At 55.3% G+C, this 19,527-nt stretch overlaps 1 protein-coding gene across 1 annotated transcript in view; it reads right to left on the bottom strand.

The window, feature by feature from the left end:
• Positions 1 to 19,527, bottom strand: part of LPP (LIM domain containing preferred translocation partner in lipoma) — a 327,664-nt gene that overhangs the window by 139,597 nt on the left and 168,540 nt on the right. The window contains exon 4 of the mRNA XM_086944622.1: positions 18,290 to 19,006. Within this exon, the coding sequence (XP_086800748.1) occupies positions 18,290 to 19,006 (717 nt within the window). The remainder of the gene's footprint in view (positions 1 to 18,289; positions 19,007 to 19,527) is intronic.

Here is a 19,527-nt window from a genome sequence, read left to right as displayed (position 1 = left end):
GACACCCAATAAATCCAAGAAGATTTTTAGGATTGTTAATGAACTATCCAATCTAGACAGGGCGACTCTCCCTGTCACACCCTCACAGTATGTGTGACACTTTAAATGCCTTTTTTGTGAATAAGATTGCAGCAATAAAAAAGAGCATCCCCTTGGGCTTGTCTGCTACCTACTCACTGCCAGGTGACATGAATAGCCAAACACTCGCATCTCCCTAACGTTCCACAAGACAATCTTATGGAGTTAATGATGAAAGTCAAGTCAGGATCGCCTAATGACGTCTGCCCCCTGAGGGTCGTCAGAGAGGTAGCATCCTCTTACAGAGACCGTCTCCTACAATGTCTTAATTACTCTATTAACTTGGGCCTGGTAGCTAAATCTTTCAAAAAAGCAGTTATCGTACCCCTCCTGAAGAAAATGGGGGCAGACCCCTCAGATATTAAGAACTTTCGTCCAGCGTCCCTACTCCCGTATATAGCTAAAATCTTGGAAACCCATGTTGCTCACCATCTCTGGGCTTTCATAGAAAAGGTGGAGTTTCTGGACCCGTGTCAGGCGGGGTTTCGACCATCACTCCACTGAAGCAGTGGTCACGGTGGTGTTGGACGAATTGCGAAGAGAAGTGGATAAGGGGAACACACAAGCTCTGGAGCTACTTGACCTGTCGGCGGCCTTGGACACGGTGGACCACACTTGGCTGGCTGACCGCGTCTGGGCCGCGGGGTTACCGGCCGCAGCGTTGAACTGGATAATATTGTTCCTGAAGGATAGATCGCAATCAGTTAGACTCTTCCCCTATTCCTCTAAAGAGCTTAAGGAGAGCTGTGGAGTGCCCCAGGGGTCTTCTCCCCCCACCCCACTTATTCAATACCTATATTCAACCTTTGGTCAGATCCCTTAAGATGATGGGAGTGAACGTCTTCAATTACGCGGACGATATGCAACTGCTGTTTGCGATCAATGACAGCGGTGCAGCTAGACGGCACTTTCAAAACACCACGCTATTCATCCGGGGATGGATGAATGATAACCATCTGAAACTTAACTCGGATAAAACCTAGATAGTCCTCACCAAGAATAGAACGGCCTGTTGGAACCCTGTGTGGTGGCCAAGTGAGGTGTGTTCCCCGCCCACTCCGAAACGGGCAGTAAAAAGCTTGGGGTGCTCAAGAACAAGGCTCCATCATGTAAACAGCAGGTCAGTGCAGTGACCTGGGCCCGTTTCCTGCAACTGCGTCGGGTAAAAAAAGATTAGGAAATTCCTGACTAGAGAGGCCTTGATCCAAGTTATCTTGGCTATGTTCTGTCCAGAATTGATTACGCAAACTCCCTCTATCCGGACCTCCTGAAATCCCTCTTGCATTAGCTTCAGTTAATCCAAAACTAGGCTGATAGAGCCCCCTCTGGGCAGGTGAACTATCAGCCTATCACGCTGGCTGCCGGGGGTGCAAAGATGCAGATTCAAGGCTCACTGCACGGCCTTCAAGGCGCGGCAGGGCCTTCAAGGCGCGGCACGGCCTTCAAAGCGCTGCATTCGAGCTGCCCGGGCTTTGTGAAAGCTCAAATGGTAAAATATCATCCGACAAGAGAACGTAGATCAAGCCACCGACACTACCTGGTCATCCCCTCCAATAAGAAACTCAGGATTGGAGACCATAGGTTCTGTACCGCGGTGCCACGTGCTTGGAACACACTCCCCTTGGAAATCAGGCAGACCTCGGTCTGTCTACACCAAATGTAGGCAATTCTTGAAGACGTGGTTGTTTACCAGTAGTAAGGACTTATGACATCTCATTACCTAGCGCCAAGAGACCTCCCCAGTGATTGTGCGCTCTATAAATAACCAATAACATAACATCTCCCAGTACCAAGGGTCTGCCAGGAGTCCAGGACCCTCGATGGCCACTTGTAAGGTGCCTTCGTACAGCGCTGCTCCTCAGCCGTGATGGTATCCAGGCGCTGCACCTCAGTGAAGAACGGCCCTGCAGGTCAAGGGCGAGGCCAGAGCTCCATCTCAGTTTGTTTCTTTTTATGGGAACCGACATTTTTCTTCCGATAGAGGGGAAGGACTCATTTCTTAGCGCCTTGGTTCTGTCACGCACTCCGGTTGGCGCTGGCTTGGTTGAACCCCAGAACTCTAGTCCAGTCCCATCAACTCACCGGACAGACATCCAGGCTCCTGCGACAGGGGTCATCGCTCGCACCTGATGACACCGACCTTTACTCCACACGTGGTGTCCCCCTGAGTCGAAATTTGGCGCGCGCTTATTTTACAAACTATTCACTCTTGGAGACTGAGGAGCGGGCGGTGTCTGGAACAGCAGGAGACGGCCCCCCCCCCCCCCCCCCCCCCCTGTAGCTCAGCTGCCCCGAACAAGCACAGACGCGCGCAGCCCATTGGAGCTCTCCGAGTGGTCCCTTTGTTATCCAACCATAAACCAGCATCAGTGATTCATACCGTATGTGTATGTAATGTATGTTCAAACACAGGGCCTCGCTGCTGCTCGCTGGGGTCCCCTCTTGACAGGCTTGTTATAATTCCACATCCATAGGTCTCCCCAAAAAAGACCCCCAGGAATGCACGCCATGCCACTCGTCTCAATCTTGCTCCAAAAGGACTGTTCGAGGCGCTAGGAGCGAGCAACTCCACAGTTTGCGCTATCAGGACAAGGAGGTTAGACCACCATGTGGACACACAAGATGGCAGGGGGCACCTGCCCATCCGAGCCCCGCCCTCTGGGACCTGCCACTGCCCCCCTCACCCTCGGTGCAGAGGCGCTGCCTTGGGGTAGGCCAGCATCCTTGTGAAGGCCACCTTATTCCTGCGTTCTGCCATGGGGTATATGGCTCTAGTTGGGTTCCTCACTGGCCGTCCCCTAACTCCCAGTCACAAGCTGGGTCTGGTGGCTCAGTGGACTAATGCATCCACTGCAGCGGCCTGTGTTTGACCTCACGGACACAGGTTCTAAACCCAGCAGGGTAAGAAGGCCTTTCATTCTTTTGAGGTCGATAAAATGAGTACCATTGAGTTGGGTAACAAACATCTGTTATTCAGCGCCTTGAGACACACGGGTGATGAGTGCGCCTTACAAATAAATACACGTGTTTTGTTACTTTAAGCAGGGCTGTGGCACCATTGATTCTAGCGACCAGTGACGTCAACTACAACGACCTAAGCACTCGTCGCACCCCTCTAGCGCTCTGAGGGAGGTGACGGTGCCACGCAGGCGCTGCAGCAGACCGTAAATAAACACCCATCATCTTAGAGGTAATTTCAAAGTACCATAAACTCGGAGCAATCCTCCTCTTTGTGAAATGACAGCGATGCGCACACACCGTTTCCTGCCGGCCTCGACAAAGAGCCCGATTGCAGTGGCGGGCCCGGGGGGTGTGGGTGAAAATCACCTCCATTGTGCGCCGTGGACGGAGTGTACCGACCCCGCCGGCGGTGCCGCCTCCAGGACTGCGCGCTCTGAAGAACGCGTAAAATGCTTCCAAACGACTGCGGTGTAAAACATACCGCACAACACGAATACAAGACGCCGTTCACAAAACCGGAGGAGAGCGGCTCTTAGAAACAGCAAATGAGGCTGCATCGCTCCCCCCGCGGAGGCCATCAGTGCACTCACTAATGACTAGCGCCCTGAGCGCCTCGCGAGGCGCTGCGAGGATGAGCGGTGTATGAAACGGCATTAAATGCCCCCAGAAGATGCGCGCCTGAAGTGACGCAGGATACAATAGATGAGGAGGACCCGGCGTACGCGTCCTGCGGTCCGGCCTCGCCTCCTCTGGCTGTCCCGCCTCGCCACCTCTGGCGGTCTCCCCTCGCCACCTCTGGCAGTCCCGCCTCGCCTGGACTGGCGGTGCCGGCTTCGCCACCTCTGGCGGTCCGGTTTCGCCACCCCTGGTTGCCGCGCCTCGCCACCCCTGGCGGCCGCGCCTCGCCACCCCTGGCAGCCCGGCCTCACCACCTCTGGCTGGCATCTGTCCTTCCTGCAGAACTGGGGGTACTCTGGAGATCACAGGCTGTGGAGAAGGAGGGTTATTCAAGAGTAGGTCAGTCTGCCTGCGGACTCGGGCTCCATCTCACTGGGGCCGCAAAGGGTTGCGCGTCTGGAGGCGCAGTACACACGCACGCAGCGCAGCGCTGGGAGGCCAGGCCCCGAAAGGGGTCGGAAGAGGTGTCTGTGCAGGACAGACACCTCTGAGGGCCCATGAGAACCTAGCGAGCGCCAGAAACACTGGGGTGTAGAGCTCGCCACCTGTGGAGTAAGCAGGACGCACGGGCACAGCATCCTTTCATTTAACAAGGCCTCTTCTTCCACAATGCACCGGGGGACTCGCCCATGACCCTGGAGGACAGGGCACCAGCCTGCCCCCTCTGTTCAGATGGGAGGTAAGGTGGTCTCTGGCCCCAGCAGAAGGGCTCATTCACTGGTCTGCAAGAGAGCAACGAAAAGGGGTCGGGGCAGACTTCCAACTCAAACCAGGGGCACAATTCGGAGGACTTTACTGGCCCATTCACTGCAGGCCCCAAAGATCCGTGCAACGTCTGCCCTTCTTTACATCTCACAAAGACACTCGGACATGTGATGATGATAAAAATGCCCGTCCCCCGGGTCTCTCCACTGCTGTCCCCCACCAAACACTCCTCCTGCCGAGGATCACACAATCTCAGACTGGACCACGCCGTGCAGTGACCCGATGAGCGGGCAGCATTGTTACAAAGGGACCGGAGAGCTGCTGAACGCGATCAGTGTACTGAAACCACAGACCGCTGTGCGCAGGGCTCAAGTCGGGGTACCACGCGGGTGGACGGCGTCCCCCCACTTATTTTACCGGCAGCTCGATAACTATAAACTGCAACTGAGTGCAAGCCACCTTTAGTGACGTCACTTCCTGTCGTGACATCAGCGTCCCCCACTTTTTTTTAGGACTTGTGCCCTGGGTGTGGTCTCTTACACGACGTGCTTACTCGCATACCACGATAACCGCGCCGTGGGGGCCATCACACGCCATGTAAACACTCCCATATACGCTGCAAACGAAGACACCAACCTCTGCACCCAGACACCGTACAGGGTGCAGCACACTAACCACGTTGGGAAGCCCCTCAGCACCCCACTTAAGGGTACTAAGCGGTATATACATGCCGCAATATAACTAATAAGTCAAGCACTGGGGGATGAACGAGATAAGCAGGAGACGAGAGAAAGTCAACAAAAATGTCTCGGCTAACACCAGACCTAAACACCACAGCAGGCCATAGACAGGATTACAAGTTGGCACCAACCATGACCTAGAACTACACTGACCTCCTACAGACATATGAGTCAGCCTATCTGGAAGACAAACACACAAAGACCAGAGTTTGAGGATCTTGCCGGAGCAGCGTCATTTAGACTCCACCCTCTACATATACTGTGTTACGATATAATCTGTATTTTCAACAAGTGCCGTAACTCACTAACTTGTGCGTTTCACCTATATGCATTATCGCAGCTAAACCCAGCAGTGCAATTGATGGACGGAATGCAGAACAAATCAAAGCATTCACCCCCAGTCAAGAGATCTGGGTTCAACCCATGATTCTTTTGCTCCCGGTCCCCACTCGACCCCAGTTCAGACATGGGCCATATGCAAATCAGTCTGACCCTGTGCCTCATGGGAACAGTCCAGCCCGACCTGCCAGGTCCTCTCTGGACCGGAAACAAGCATCCTGGGATTGGTTTCTGGCTATCAGCAATCTTCAGCCAGGATAGCTTGACTCCAGTGGTGTAGTGAGCAAGAGACCCACGTCTGGGCATACCCGGCGCACTTCGGGCAAGAAAGCAGTACTAGACATTGGGGCAAATAAAGAAACTTGGCCAGCGGCGACCTGCCTGGTCCTGGCGAAGGGCCAAGTGGTGTGACCAGCAGAAACAGACTGAGGCGAGTAGCCATAATGGCAAGAGAGACTGTCGCCAAGTTTGTTGGTTGAACACATACCACAAACTGTTGTGGAGGAAGCAGAGAACAGCATTGTTTAGTTCCCCTAGCAGGTGGAAGGACACATACAAGCGGTGGACGAGGCACAAGGCGCGAAGGTGGGATGGGATACTGCACAGCGGTGCCTCCAATCACCGAAGATCCGCCTCCTTAGGTCCTCTCCCCCGCGGACATCTCGTTTGTTAGCGGACCCGTAAATTTCCGCATCTGCGAACCAGGATGAGAACAATTACATGTTTTCCCACTAAAATAGAAGCGGACGTGTGTCGGCTACACGCTAAGAAGGAAATTAAATTCTCTGGTGGATTCAGCGCTAAGTGGGCTGTTTTGCTGGGAACCTGGAAAAACAGATAAATTGACATGGCCCCATTGGCCTTTCAATGCAAATAGGACTACACAGGTTTAGTCTGCTCTGGTGGCTAGTAATTCACGTTTCCATAGAGATACCACGGGTCCAGCTCTCAGAGATCAAATATAGCCTGGAGGACCGCGCAGCCACCAGGGGCTCCAAAGAGATGCTCGGCAGCTATTGCTACTCTCAGCCGCTTCACCAACCACAACATTACTGGTTACATTTAGTTCAGTTTACCTGATTTGTGTGGAATATTTTCTTCTATCACGGCATTATTTTTGTAGGTTATTGTTCCCGTTGTCGAGTTAGAAAAATCCTCGTTATCAGAATTCGACTTCAGTTTAATTAAAGTCACGTTTAAAAATAGTACATTTAAAATCCGCAAACCGGAAAAGTCCATATGGTAGGTGTAGCAGCACCTAGGTTTAGTAACTGGAAATCAAACTGGTGAGCGACAATAGGGCGGAAGATTAAAATGAGAATTCTAGCCAAGGCAGGGATGCGTGGTACTTGTGTCCACCCGTTGGATGGCGATGCCTCGTGATACCCCTGGCAGCTTCTGGAGGGCACACAGCGCGGCTCGGTGCCCTCAGATATGTCCAGGAGGTACCTGAAGCTGCACTAGTATCACCTGCTACCCCTTGAGGAAGAGGGTTTGGCAACGCTGCTCCAATCCACTCTTCGCACACCTTCAAACGGAGGATGGTCCAAATGCCTCCTTTCCTACTTCAGGGGAGGGGTCAATGCCGCACTAGCAGCCCCTACAACCGCCAGGTGGGCTACAGACACTATCTATACCACCCCAGTACTCCTGGCACGCCAAGAATTGAATATTGTAAGGCATCACCAGCTCCGAACCACCAGGGGGAGGAAGCCCATGCTAATTTATTCTCAGTCACACTATCACAGCAATCACACAAACTCCAGTCAACGCGCAATCTTTTGAAAGGAAGAACATTTATTTACATAAAGCAAACGTGGGACAGTTAAAATACCCAACCAATAAAAACGATAAGAAGCGGACGATCTTCTGTGACGGACATGCGCCTCCCAGCCAAAGAGTTTCATGGCGCTACAGTAAGACACTAATCAGAATAACATTGACCTCTGGGGCAATGTCCTTCGATGCATCAGCTGTTTCGATTCCTCCACAACCTCCGGGCATTCGAGTCCCATTTCGTACCTAAGGCCGACGTAAAACAACCAAAGCTACAGGTCTCAAGTGTGCGCGGTGTCTGCCCTCTGTCCTAGTTTCTCTGCAACTCTGGCAGCAGGGACGGACTACTCGGTGGCTTGGAGCTCAAGCGGCGCAGAGTCCAGCCAGATATGGGGAATAGGGCTCTCAACCCACATAGTCACATCAGGGCCACAAGAAGTCCCCCGCCCCCACATGCCCAAACCCGCAAATAATACACAGACATTGTGTTAAGTTTGGGAAAAAATTGCTGCAGGTTTATTACATACAACATATGTAATGATGGTGGGTTAGCTTACGGGCGATCCTGGGCAGGCCGCATTCTCGCCACCTGCCCGCCTGTTGAGCCAAACAGCACAGTGGCGAACCACCCAACTGCTGTACAATAAACATATAACTACTGACACGTCCATTGCGGGGCGTGACTAGGCAAACCCCCGGTTGCACAGGCCCACAACCACCCGAAGGACTACTGGGGCGCCGACACGAATTCCTGCACCTCCCATGAGGTTACAGGTTAGGCTCTGGCACCCCTATGTGCCCGCTGAAGTACATCGTTTGCACCTCTCTTCTTCCGGATCGCCCCGTAACTCCGCCACAGCCTGTGCGGTGGTACCCGCTGCCGCACAGGCCCCCCCACCATTGCTAACTTTGCTACCTGCAACCTTTGCTCAAGAGTGCTTCTTTCAAGTCCAGCAGGAAGAGGTCTAAGCCTACGGGTGTGAGGTAAACACCATCATCCTCGAAATAACCCTTCACCTTGTCCTGAATCATGTCATGTTTGATGAAGCCTAGACCTCTGCGCTGTGTGAACTTTTTCATGGCCGCATTGATCCGCCTCCTAGATCTCTCAATTGCCTCACCGGACTTAGCACCCCGCCAGTTTCTCCTAGGCACTATTTCGGACCACCAGACCTCGCATTCCCGCAGCTGGCCACTGATGATGCCCAAGTCGGTCTTCATTTTGAGAAGTAGAGTGGATTTCCCCAAGTACGTAATGTCATTGCCACCCAGGTGGATTATCAAATGATGCGGAGGAGGTCCACCCTGGGCAAGGGCCTCCCGAAGCCGAAAGAGTAAGCTATGCCAACGCATGCCCGGGAAACCCCACCACACACAGTCTATACTTGTGAAGGTACTAGTCCACCGCCTGACGGCAGCCCAACGTGCCAATCTGTTGACCATAGAGTGCCCCAAGACCCATACACGTGAACCTGTCAAAGAAAGACGCAATATGTTCAAGGGTGTTTATTAAGTAAATCACAAGTAAAACAAAGCACCATCACAAAACACTGCAAACAAAGCACAAACTCAAAACATAATTGAAATCAAGGCCTAATGTAACGTCTATAACAAGCGGATTCCCAGCGCCCAACAGACTGCACCTGAACTGGCAACATACCAGCACGGAAGGCCGATGTGGCCGCCCCTATACGGAATGAATGGCTAGAAAACTTCTTCCCTTGTACCAACAGACCAGCCCTGTCCAGGCAAGCCATCATGATTTTGTCCATCTGGTATTTAGTCAAGGGGCTGAGGTCCGCATGTACCAACAAGTAACCCGGCCCCGCAGGCCGCACAGCAAGGAAGGCCCTTAGGACTGCCACCGGGCAGAAACGGGGATCCCCGAGGGGGGAAAGTCTGATAACAGACCCTTTCCCAACTTGATCTGTCTTAGGACGCCTCAGCGTAATGGACAACCCACTTACAAAAGCGATATCCTCCAGTCCCAGCGCATCTCCAGAGATATCAGTCTTAGAACGGGCCACCAGCTCACTACTCCTGAAGGCCCCAAAAAATGCTAGGACAAAGGCTGCAGAAAACAGGGCTGCTTCATACTGCGAGTGGACGACTGCCCGCAACACTTGTAACATAGCCTGTAGCGTTGGGAAATCAATGGGGGACCTGTCATCTGGGATCCTGGGATCCTCTCGAGCCCAACCCTTCAAGGCGGCCCTAATCACAAAGGATTTGGCAGGATCATTCCCCCCACACAATCTAGCCTCATGAGTAATGGCCGCTAAGTGGCCGCAAACCCAGGAATGGGACTTTTTCTGCTTCTTCGCCCACACCACGAATGCCTGAACTCTACTCTCCAACGGTAAAGCCTGCAAGCCCAGATCAGAGATAACTTTCATGAAAGTAGCACGGTGACTTGCGTAGCGTTTCCTTGTGCCCAGCGCTAAAGAATTCTCTCCTAGTTCTCTCAATTGCTGCTCCACTCCAAGATGTGCCAAAGCCCTGGTGCAAAGGGGGTCATCTCCTCTCTCGCCTGGGGGCAAGCTGCCCGAAAACGATCCAACTGCAAACGAGAAAGAGCGTCAGCTGCGACATTCGTGACCCCTGCAATGTGTCTAGCTCTAAATTCAACATTGCAGCGCAGGCACCTGCTAGCTAATTCCCGGAGTAGAGACAGCACTAACGGACAGCTTGCAGATAGACCATTGATTGCCTGCACGACCGCCATATTGTCCGACCAGAACAAGACCTTTCTGTTGGACAGAGTCTCAGGCCAAAGGTGTAGAGAAATCACAATGGGGAAGAGTTCCAGGACAGTAATGTTAGCAGTAATACCCCGCTTGCGCCAAGAATTGGGCCATCCCTGCGCGCACCATAGCTCTCCCAGAATGGCACCAAAGCCCTCACAGCCTGAGGCGTCAGTGAACATGTTCAACTCAGGACTCTCCACCCACGGGGACCTCCAAATCACAGTGCCATTAAAATCAGATAAAAAGTCATCCCACATTTGCAAATCCTTCTTGAGTCCAGAGGTCAATCTAACAAAGCGGTAATGCTTGTGAACTTTGGCAGTAGCCTTGGCTAAGCGTCTCGCAAAAACTCGCCCCACAGGAATAACCCTAGCAGCAAAATTCAGCTTACCTAGTAGACTCTGAATGACCCCCAGAGGCGCCTTATCCCTGCCTAACAATGCATGAATGTCTTTTTTTAAGCCAACCACCTTCTCTGCCGGGAGACGAGACACCCCCTGGACCGTGTCGAGCTCAATCCCCAGGAAGGTCAGCACCTGAGAAGGGCCCTCGGTCTTACCTGGCGCCAGCGGCACGCCCAAGCGACTGGCTAATTCGATGAAACAGTCCAGGCCCACCTGACACTCCTGCGTGCCCTCCCTCCCGATAAAGAGGAAGTCGTCTAGATAATGTGACACTGCTGGCACTTTGTATTCCTCAGTGAGGACCCACTGCAGGAAGGTGCTGAAGGCCTCGAAGAAGGCACATGAGACAGCGCAACCCATTGGCATACACTTATCAAAGTAGTACCCCCCATTCCACTTGAAACCCAACAGGTGCTGGCTGTCAGGGTGTACAGGTAACAAGCGGAAGGCTGCCTCAATGTCTGCCTTAGCTAGCCAGGCCCCTTCCCCTGCTCTCCTCACTAAGTCTATGGCCATGTCTAGGGAACAGTAAGAGACAGAGCAGGCCGCCTCTGGCAGCCAGGAGTTGACAGAGTTCCCTTCTGGGAAGGACAAGTTATGAATCAGCCTGTATGCCCCAGGTTCTTTTTTGGGGACAACACCCAAGGGTGACACCACAAAGTCAGGAAGGGGGGGGGAAGGAAAAGGGCCTGCCACCCTCCCTAAGGCTACCTCCTTGCTAATCTTTTTGTCAACCACCTCAGGGAGCTCCCTAACAGATTTTTGGTTCTCAGCATCCCTGCTGACCCTAGGACCCAGATAGGGGATCTTGAAACCATTCAAAAACCCAGAGGTCAGGGTATCCCTATCCTTTTCATTGGGATAAGCACAAAGGAGGGGCAACAGGCTGGGTATGATGACTGGGGACGGGCCTTTTGAACAAAGGGGGGAAGGGTCCCCACCGGGCAGCACAGAGCCTGAACCCCCCTCTGGAGCAGAAGGAGTGGAGAGCAGAGTTGGCAGGGGGGGCGCAGCAGGCAGGGGAAAGGGGGGGGGATGAGATCCTGGGGGCACTATTTATCTTTATTGGCGGCGCTGGCAGAGGAAGACCGCTTCTCGCAGGAGGACTCCGAGTGGGAACCTCCGCATTTATTGCAAACGTGGGAGAATCTACATGCTTTCCCCCAAGTACAATTCCCGGCATTGTACATCCTGCAAGTGGAGGACACATTCTTCTTGGCGTACTGTCTATTAAAACTGCCCCCCCCCTCGCCCCCCTCAAAAGGACTGTCTGAAATTACTTTTCCTCTGAGTGAACGCCTTCTCATTTTCTGTCTTCTTAACCTGGACAACACTGTTGGCACCACTCTCTATTTCCCTCTACCCATGTGTACCATCCACAGTCTCACTTCAACCTGGTCCCACTCCAGTTCTGGACAGACAGACATTTTTTTTGCGGAACTCACAATCATATAAGTACCACCCCATCCCAGTAGAGGCCTCAGCTTCATTGATTATGACACTGCTGTACTGGAATAGCCCTTGTGCCTGTTCTGGGAAACGCTCTGTGATTACCGCTGCCAAGATGGCAAATGCCTGACGCCAGTTTTTAATTGTCTTTTCAGGCCAAGACTGGAAGCGGGCCTTCTCCTCATCTTTGGACCCCATTCTTCTCACATCCACCCCATCCGCCCCCAACATGAGGAGGGAAAAAATGTCTATAAATTCCCTACGCCAGATGCCCTCCTTCGCTGCCTGTGGGACCTGCCAGGCAAGGGAACATTTGCCAGACAAGAGGCGCCATAGTCATCAAGACTGTGGGTGCAGGAATGGCCACCTCGGTAGCCGGGGGAGCAATAGCTGGCAGAGAAAGAGGGGCGGCCGGGGTAACAACCTGTGGCAGGGCCGTAGCCGCAGCGGGGGAGAGGGCCTCCTGGGACACACTTGAGGCCACCGGCAACACCTGGGAAAGAGGCGGTGAGGAAACAGACTGTAGAGCCGTGCTGACAGGCAGTGCGACTACCCCCGTCCGGGGGCTAGCATTATCCCCCCCTTGCACAGACAATCCCCCCCACACATGGACCACGTCCGCCTCCTTTGCGGGAAGAAGTGGCGCCGCAGCTAACGGTGCTACAGTTTGAGGATGCATTAAGTCAGGCGACTGCACGGGGGGAGCTCGCAGCCCGGCTCTGATTTCCGACATGAACGAAGCCAGAGAGTCTGTAATCTTACCCAGATCTTCCCGGGTAGCAAATTCCACACTAGGCACCGCCGGGTGAAGGGGCGAGGGGGGCACACCCGGATCACCGCCGGGGGGGATGCCGGGGCGTGCACAATGACATTCCGGACCGGGTCCGCCGCCCTGGTCTTAGTGGGGGGTTCCGCTGGGAAGTCCTTCACTGTCGGCTTCCTAGTGCGCTTAGGCCTCACTGTGGCCAGGTCCTCTGCCACTTCTATTTCAGTTATTTGCGGAGCGGCGGCCGGCCCGGGGGCATTAGGGGGGTTGGCCAGCAGGAGGCCACTGGCCCATGCCACCCCATTTGCCTTTATCATATCCAACAAAGCTTTCATCTGTGGATCCTGGGACGGTCCTAGACCCGAATCATCAACTTGGGACGTCTGTGTAAAAAGCGAGGGGGACCCCTGACTTTCCATGGTGCCTCCGAATGTATCCTGAAAAAGAGATAACCATGAGCCACCACGTCCAAAATTTTTACCAAGAAAGCAAGCACGCCCCACCCCATGACTGGAAGCCCCCCACTCCCTCTTCCCCAAAAGGGGTACCCCCAGGCCATGACATTTGAGGTGTGGGCGGGGGGGAAGAAATGCACCTTCAGGACCTGTGGACCGAGACCAACCCCCCCACCCCCAGCCCCACCTTAGTACAGGCCCCTCGCGACGTACATACCTCTTCTACTCCTCCAGAGAAAGCTAACGGGATCCGCGACTAATGGGGAGGCGCCCACGGAAGCTGCTCCACGCTGAGTGCACTGTGAACACAAATGAAAATGAGCCACCGGACCCCAAACATTCTACCGGTCATACCCGGAAAGCAACGACCCACACTCTGCCCAATTCGTACGAAAGCGACCCCCAGCCCATACCCGTGGCACGCAAATCTGGCATTGCCTTTGAAGAAACCGAAACGGCCCCAGCGCTCCCTGTCGTACATACCTTGCGTTAACACCTCAAAAATGGTGGTGGGGTGTCACGTTTGGTGCGAAGCACTGCAAAGGGGGCGCGAGGCGGAATTCAAATGTGCGTCTAAAACGTGATCTGCAAAAGAAAGAGCGACAACGTTACCAGCCGCCAGCGCCCACTGCATCATTGGCCTAACGCCCCTGAAACCGGAAGGGAACGTTAGTACCGCGCTGCGCACACATATGAGGAAAACACTCTTCACACTGAGGATAAAGTTCTGCTTCCGCCTGCGCTCGAACCGTGACCTAGGACTAGGGTACAGGGCTGTGCTGTGAGAAGGAGCAGTACATAAACCCCGGCGCCCGGAGACACGCAGGCGGCTCCTCAAAGACGGCACATATGTAAAGCATAATCAGTACCTAACCGCTGGCCTGCACAGGGTGGGGGGGGGGCTGGGTTCCGATAGCCGGACGTGGAAACCTTGGTGATGCCCGGATGGCCTCCCCCGCTTACCCCGAGTGCTTGAATTTCCGTTCCCTCACAGATAAAATGCCCGCAGAGGCAGGGGGGGGGGCGGTGACCGGATAGGATGTACGGCAGCATTGCACTCCGGGCATACACAAACTTGCCCGCTCCCCCCCCCACGCACAAGCAGGACATATACACAACCTATCGAATTTGGATAGACCTGAAATTTAGGCAACAGCACCTTAAGTACAACACCAGGTATGGAAAACACCGCGTAAAGCCTCGGGTCCCGAGCCCACAAGGACCGAACACTGACACGCGCAGGGCGTACAGAGACAGAAGCCAGCGTACAGAGACCACCTATCCCCTCGACAGGCACAGGGCATTGAATGCAACAACAGGTTATGCACGACAGCAAGGGAAAACGCAGCCTGAAGCGCTCGTCGGGTCCCCAGCCCACATGGGTCCAACGCCGACCCGCACCAAGGTTTACAGAAATTTAATTATGCACGCCCCATATGCCAGAAACCCCCTGCTCGAGAAATCATAAACGTACACTTGTGCAACGAAAGGCGAGAGTGCTGCCAAAATGGCCGCCCAATATTCCCCTGCCCAAAATGGCCGCTGGGACAGCCGGGACCGGGGGGGGGGGGGGGGGGGGGGGGGAGGGGAGTGAAATTGCAGGGTCACCCGGGGCTACCGGAACTAAGGAAGTCAGCCCCAACGGTTAGGAAACCGGCACATGGCCACCTACCCCTAGCAAGAGCCGCCGCAGTGCCACCACGTAGAGCCAGCCGTTAATATACAATAAAACACTGCAAAGACACCGCTCCAAAGAGACCCGTCCTAACGCATCACGGTTTTCATGGCGCTACAGTAAGACACTAATCAGAATAACATTGACCTCTGGGGCAATGTCCTTCGATGCATCAGCTGTTTCGATTCCTCCACAACCTCCGGGCATTCGAGTCCCATTTCGTACCTAAGGCCGACGTAAAACAACCAAAGCTACAGGTCTCAAGTGTGCGCGGTGTCTGCCCTCTGTCCTAGTTTCTCTGCAACTCTGGCAGCAGGGACGGACTGCTCGGTGGCTTGGAGCTCAAGCGGCGCAGAGCCAAGCCAGATATGGGGAATAGGGCTCTCAACCCACAAATACACTGGTGCCAAAGGGGACATACCCGGCTGGGAGGCGTTCAATGCACTGGACGAAGAGCGGAAGAACAGTCACAACTGCAACTGGTCTCCCAAGCCAGGGTTCCGACTGCGGGAGCTTCAGAGCTGTGGCTGGCCTTGGGACCCAAGGTAATCCGCGAGACTTGGGGTGACATCAGTTGTACAAGGTTGCTCCGCGTTGGGCTGTTTCGAAGGTGCGACCAGAGTCTGTGGTTCTTAGGCGTGTGGTCCTAAGGCACATGTGAAGAGCGCTCTCTCTGGAGCTCTCTCTGGAGCTACGCGATCTGGACAGTTCTGGAACCAAGATCAGCAGCCACAGCCAAGCCGGACAATATCTGAGCTGAAGCGAATAGTCTTGAGTCTCCAGCTCGGGCAGCGAAAGGAGGATACCTACTCTTCAACCAGAGGGTGCTTCACCCGAGCTCAGGGCTCCATCGGATTCGGACCTCACATGAAGCGGAAGTCTTGGGTTGGGTCCTGGGCGCGGTCTCTAGCCTCCATGTCACCAGCGTCGACAGAGGCTAGGATTGTCCTCTTCACGGGTCCAGGCAGGTGGACCATGCACGCTCCCGCGTCCTGGTTCCTGGTTTCTCCCTTATCCTCTAAATGGACCCCAGCTCGAGTCTTTTCAGAGCGGCACCAGCAGGGATTCGTCAATGGCCTCGGATGGGCACCAGCGAATGGAGGGAGACGGGCAAAATGGGGTGCCCTGCTCAATGACCCCTGTGCTATTGCTGTAGAAGTTTGTCCTAGCTCCATTTAAATACCAGACACCTGCCCTGGAGAGGCACTGGCAGGAAGCAAAAGGGATCCCTCTTTGGACTGTTTCTGAAATCCAGAAGACTAAACTTAAATGCAGGGCAGCCCTTACCGGGGACTCCCAGCTCAGAGATGGAAGACCCCAAGTAGGCAACGGAATATGGACTGCAGGAGAAGTGGCAGACATTTGAGGGGCTTCGCTCCTGTGTTCGGCGAGCCTTAGGACAGAAGCAGGCCATAGACGACCCCGCTTATGTGTATTAGAGCAGTGGTGGGTTGGACATCCCAAGCAGGAGCAGGCCATCTATAGATGAATCAGGGAGCAGACTTGCGGCCCGCCAGGACCCAGCGCGGTGCGCGGCCCGCCAGGACCCAGCGCGGTGCGCGGCCCGCCAGGACCCAGCGCGGTGCGCGGCCCGCCAGGACCCAGCGCGGTGCGCGGCCCGCCAGGACCCAGCGCGGTGCGCGGCCCGCCAGGACCCAGCGCGGTGCACGGCCCGCCAGGACCCAGCGCGGTGCACGGCCCGCCAGGACCCAGCGCGGTGCACGGCCCGCCAGGACCCAGAGCAAGGCATGGCACACTCCGCCAGACCCGGCATGGCACACTCTGGCAGGCACAGCACAGTCACCAGGCATGGCACAGCATGCTCCCCAAGGCACAGCATGGCAGGCTCCCCCAGAAATGGCACAGCACGCTCCCCTAGGCACAGCATGGCAGGCTCCCCCAGAAATGGCACGGCACGCCGCCCGACCAGGCAGGGCAGGCTCTGCCCGACCAGGCAGGGCAGGCTCTGCCCGACCAGGCAGGGCAGGCTCTGCCCGACCAGGCAGGGCCCGCTCTGCCCGACCAGGCAGGGCCCGCTCTGCCCGACCAGGCAGGGCCCGCTCTGCCCGACCAGGCAGGGCCCGCTCTGCCCGACCAGGCAGGGCACGCTCTGCCCGACCAGGCAGGGCACGCTCTGCCCGACCAGGCAGGGCACGCTCTGCCCGACCAGGCAGGGCACGCTCTGCCAGACCAGGCAGGGCACGCTCTGCCAGACCAGGCAGGGCACGCTCTGCCAGACCAGGCAGGGCACGCTCTGCCAGACCAGGCAGGGCACGCTCTGCCAGACACGTCATGGCACAGCAGGGTCCCCTGTACCCGCACAGTTGCCTGTCCCGGCACGGCACAGTCCCCAGACCCGGCACGTCACGTCGCTCTCCGCCACACCCGGCACGTCACGCTCTGCCAGACCCGGCATGTCACGCTCCGCCAGACCCAACACAGCACAGACTCCAGACCCGGCACGGTACACTCCGCCAAACCCGGCACGGCACAGTCCAAAGACCCGGCATGGCACAGTCCCACGGCACGCTCCGCCAGACCCGGCACGGCACGCTCCGCCAGACCCGGCACAGCACAGTCCCCAGACCCAGCACGGCACACTCTGCCAGACCCGGCATGTCACGCTCCACCAGACCCGGCACGGCACAGTCCCCAGACCCCGCATGGCACAGTCCCACGACACGCTCCGCCAGACCCGGCATGGCATGCTCCACCAGACCCGGCACGGCACAGTCCCCAGACCCAGCACGGCATGCTCTGCCAGACCCAGCATGGCACGCTCCACCAGACCCGGCACGGCACGCTCCACCAGACCCGGCACGGCACGCTCCACCAGACCCGGCACGGCACGCTCCACCAGACCCGGCACGGCACGCTCCACCAGACCCGGCACGGCACGCTCCACCAGACCCGGCACGGCACGCTCCACCAGACCCGGCACGGCACGCTCCACCAGACCCGGCACGGCACGCTCCACCAGACCCGGCACATCACAGTCCCCAAGCTCCCCAAACATGGTATGGCACAGTCCCCAAACATGGTATGGCACAGTCCCCAGACCCAGCATGGCACAGTCCCCAGACCCCATGATCCCCAGAAATGGCACGGCCCAGTCCCCATGCACGCTAGTCTTGCCAGCCCCTGTCTGGCACGCTCGCCAGTCCCAGCAAGCTTGCTAGTCACGGCACGCTTGCCAGTTCCTGGCACAGCATGGCCCCCTCAGTCTTGACACAGCCCCATAGTATTTGCTTAGCCCCTCAGTCTTGGCACATCCCATCAGTCTTGGTAGGGCATGGTACTGCACCCTACCAGGGAAGCAAAGCTCCAGACAGTGCCACACTGAAAGCGCTTCTTGGGTTTTTGCCTAAGAGACTTCTGCTTCTTAACGCCTTCAAAATTTGATGCATTCCACTTTGTCCTACCAGTTAGGCTTCATGGTGCTTGAGAGGTCAGATTATTCATAAACACAAAGGAAACAACAAATCTGGCAAACACAGACTATTCTCAGGAGCTTACCTTTGCTTGCTGAGCAGCCGGTGGTGCCTGGGGCGCCGGAAGAGGGTCTGTGATGTAGGTTTTCTTCGAGTTCGGTGAGATATAAGACCCTGCAGGGATCTGCCCCATGGAGGGCACCGCAGAGAGATGAGGTGGCTCTTGTTTCCAGGTAGCTTGGGGAGCATAAGCATGCTCAGATCCATTCCTTCCTCCATAGCCTAAACTCCCTGAGTGGTAGGGGTCTTGGTAAGAAGCATGGCTTGGAGGTGGATAGCCATAACCAGGCTCGGAGTAACGCACCGGCTGGGGTGGGGCGTAGCCATAATCAGGCCCACGCTGCTGTGGGACATTATTACGGGCAGCGGTAGGGAGGCGTATATGCTGTTGGCTGTATGCCTGGCTTTGATTGAGGTTGTACTGTGGTCCCGGCTGCGGAGCTGAGGGCACAAAGTGAGGACTGGGCTGCGCAGACTTCACCTGCACATTAAAGGTAGGCCGCGTGGGAGTGGACGCGGTGGTGTACGATGCAGGCACGGGCTGGGGTTGAGTTTTAGCAGGTCCAGTGAAAGCAGCAGGCGTCGGAGAAGGTTGAGAAGTGGTCTGAGGCTGTGGCTTCGCTGCAGACTTCTTGGTGGCCGTCAACGGAGGCTGAGTTGGGATGATCATTCTTTTATGTCCTGTAACAGGAGTCACTGCCGGAGGGGAGGTCACCTGAAGCCCGGTGGGGAATCCAGAACTCTGCAAAGGAAGGACATGAACTTTAGGTGCAAGGGTCAACAGATAATGCAACACTTACAGAAGAAGCCAGTAATACATATAGGATGAGGTCATTACAATGAGCATGTGCAGGTGAGATCTCTTGGACAGTGTCCGTCATGCTTTACATTGCAAAATAAGCAGCAGAAACATGTTGACCAACTTTTGATACTTACTAGGACTCCGGTTCCTTAACTCAGAACCTTGGGTAGTCCGCTCACTTTGTTTTTATCCAATGCAGGTAGGGCATTATTAAAGATTTTTGTAAAGGCACAACTTTGCATTTTTTAATACACTTATACACTCACTTATAGTCACCTCCTAATTTGGGCACTGTTACACTCACCACATCCTGCTCCGCTGCAATCAGGCGTCGTAGCACGCTGGGGGGAAGTTCGGTCACCCCAGCGGGGACCCAATGATGAAGCATGTCACCAACTAGTGGAGAGTGAGGGTCCTTCTAAAAAGTAAGGTTTTTTTCCACTTTTTAACACTGGGTGAAC

This window comes from Lissotriton vulgaris, chromosome 11 (assembly GCF_964263255.1).
Source record: "Lissotriton vulgaris chromosome 11, aLisVul1.2, whole genome shotgun sequence".
Classification (NCBI taxonomy): Eukaryota; Metazoa; Chordata; class Amphibia; order Caudata; family Salamandridae; genus Lissotriton; species Lissotriton vulgaris.
This window is presented reverse-complemented; position numbering and strand designations above follow the sequence as displayed.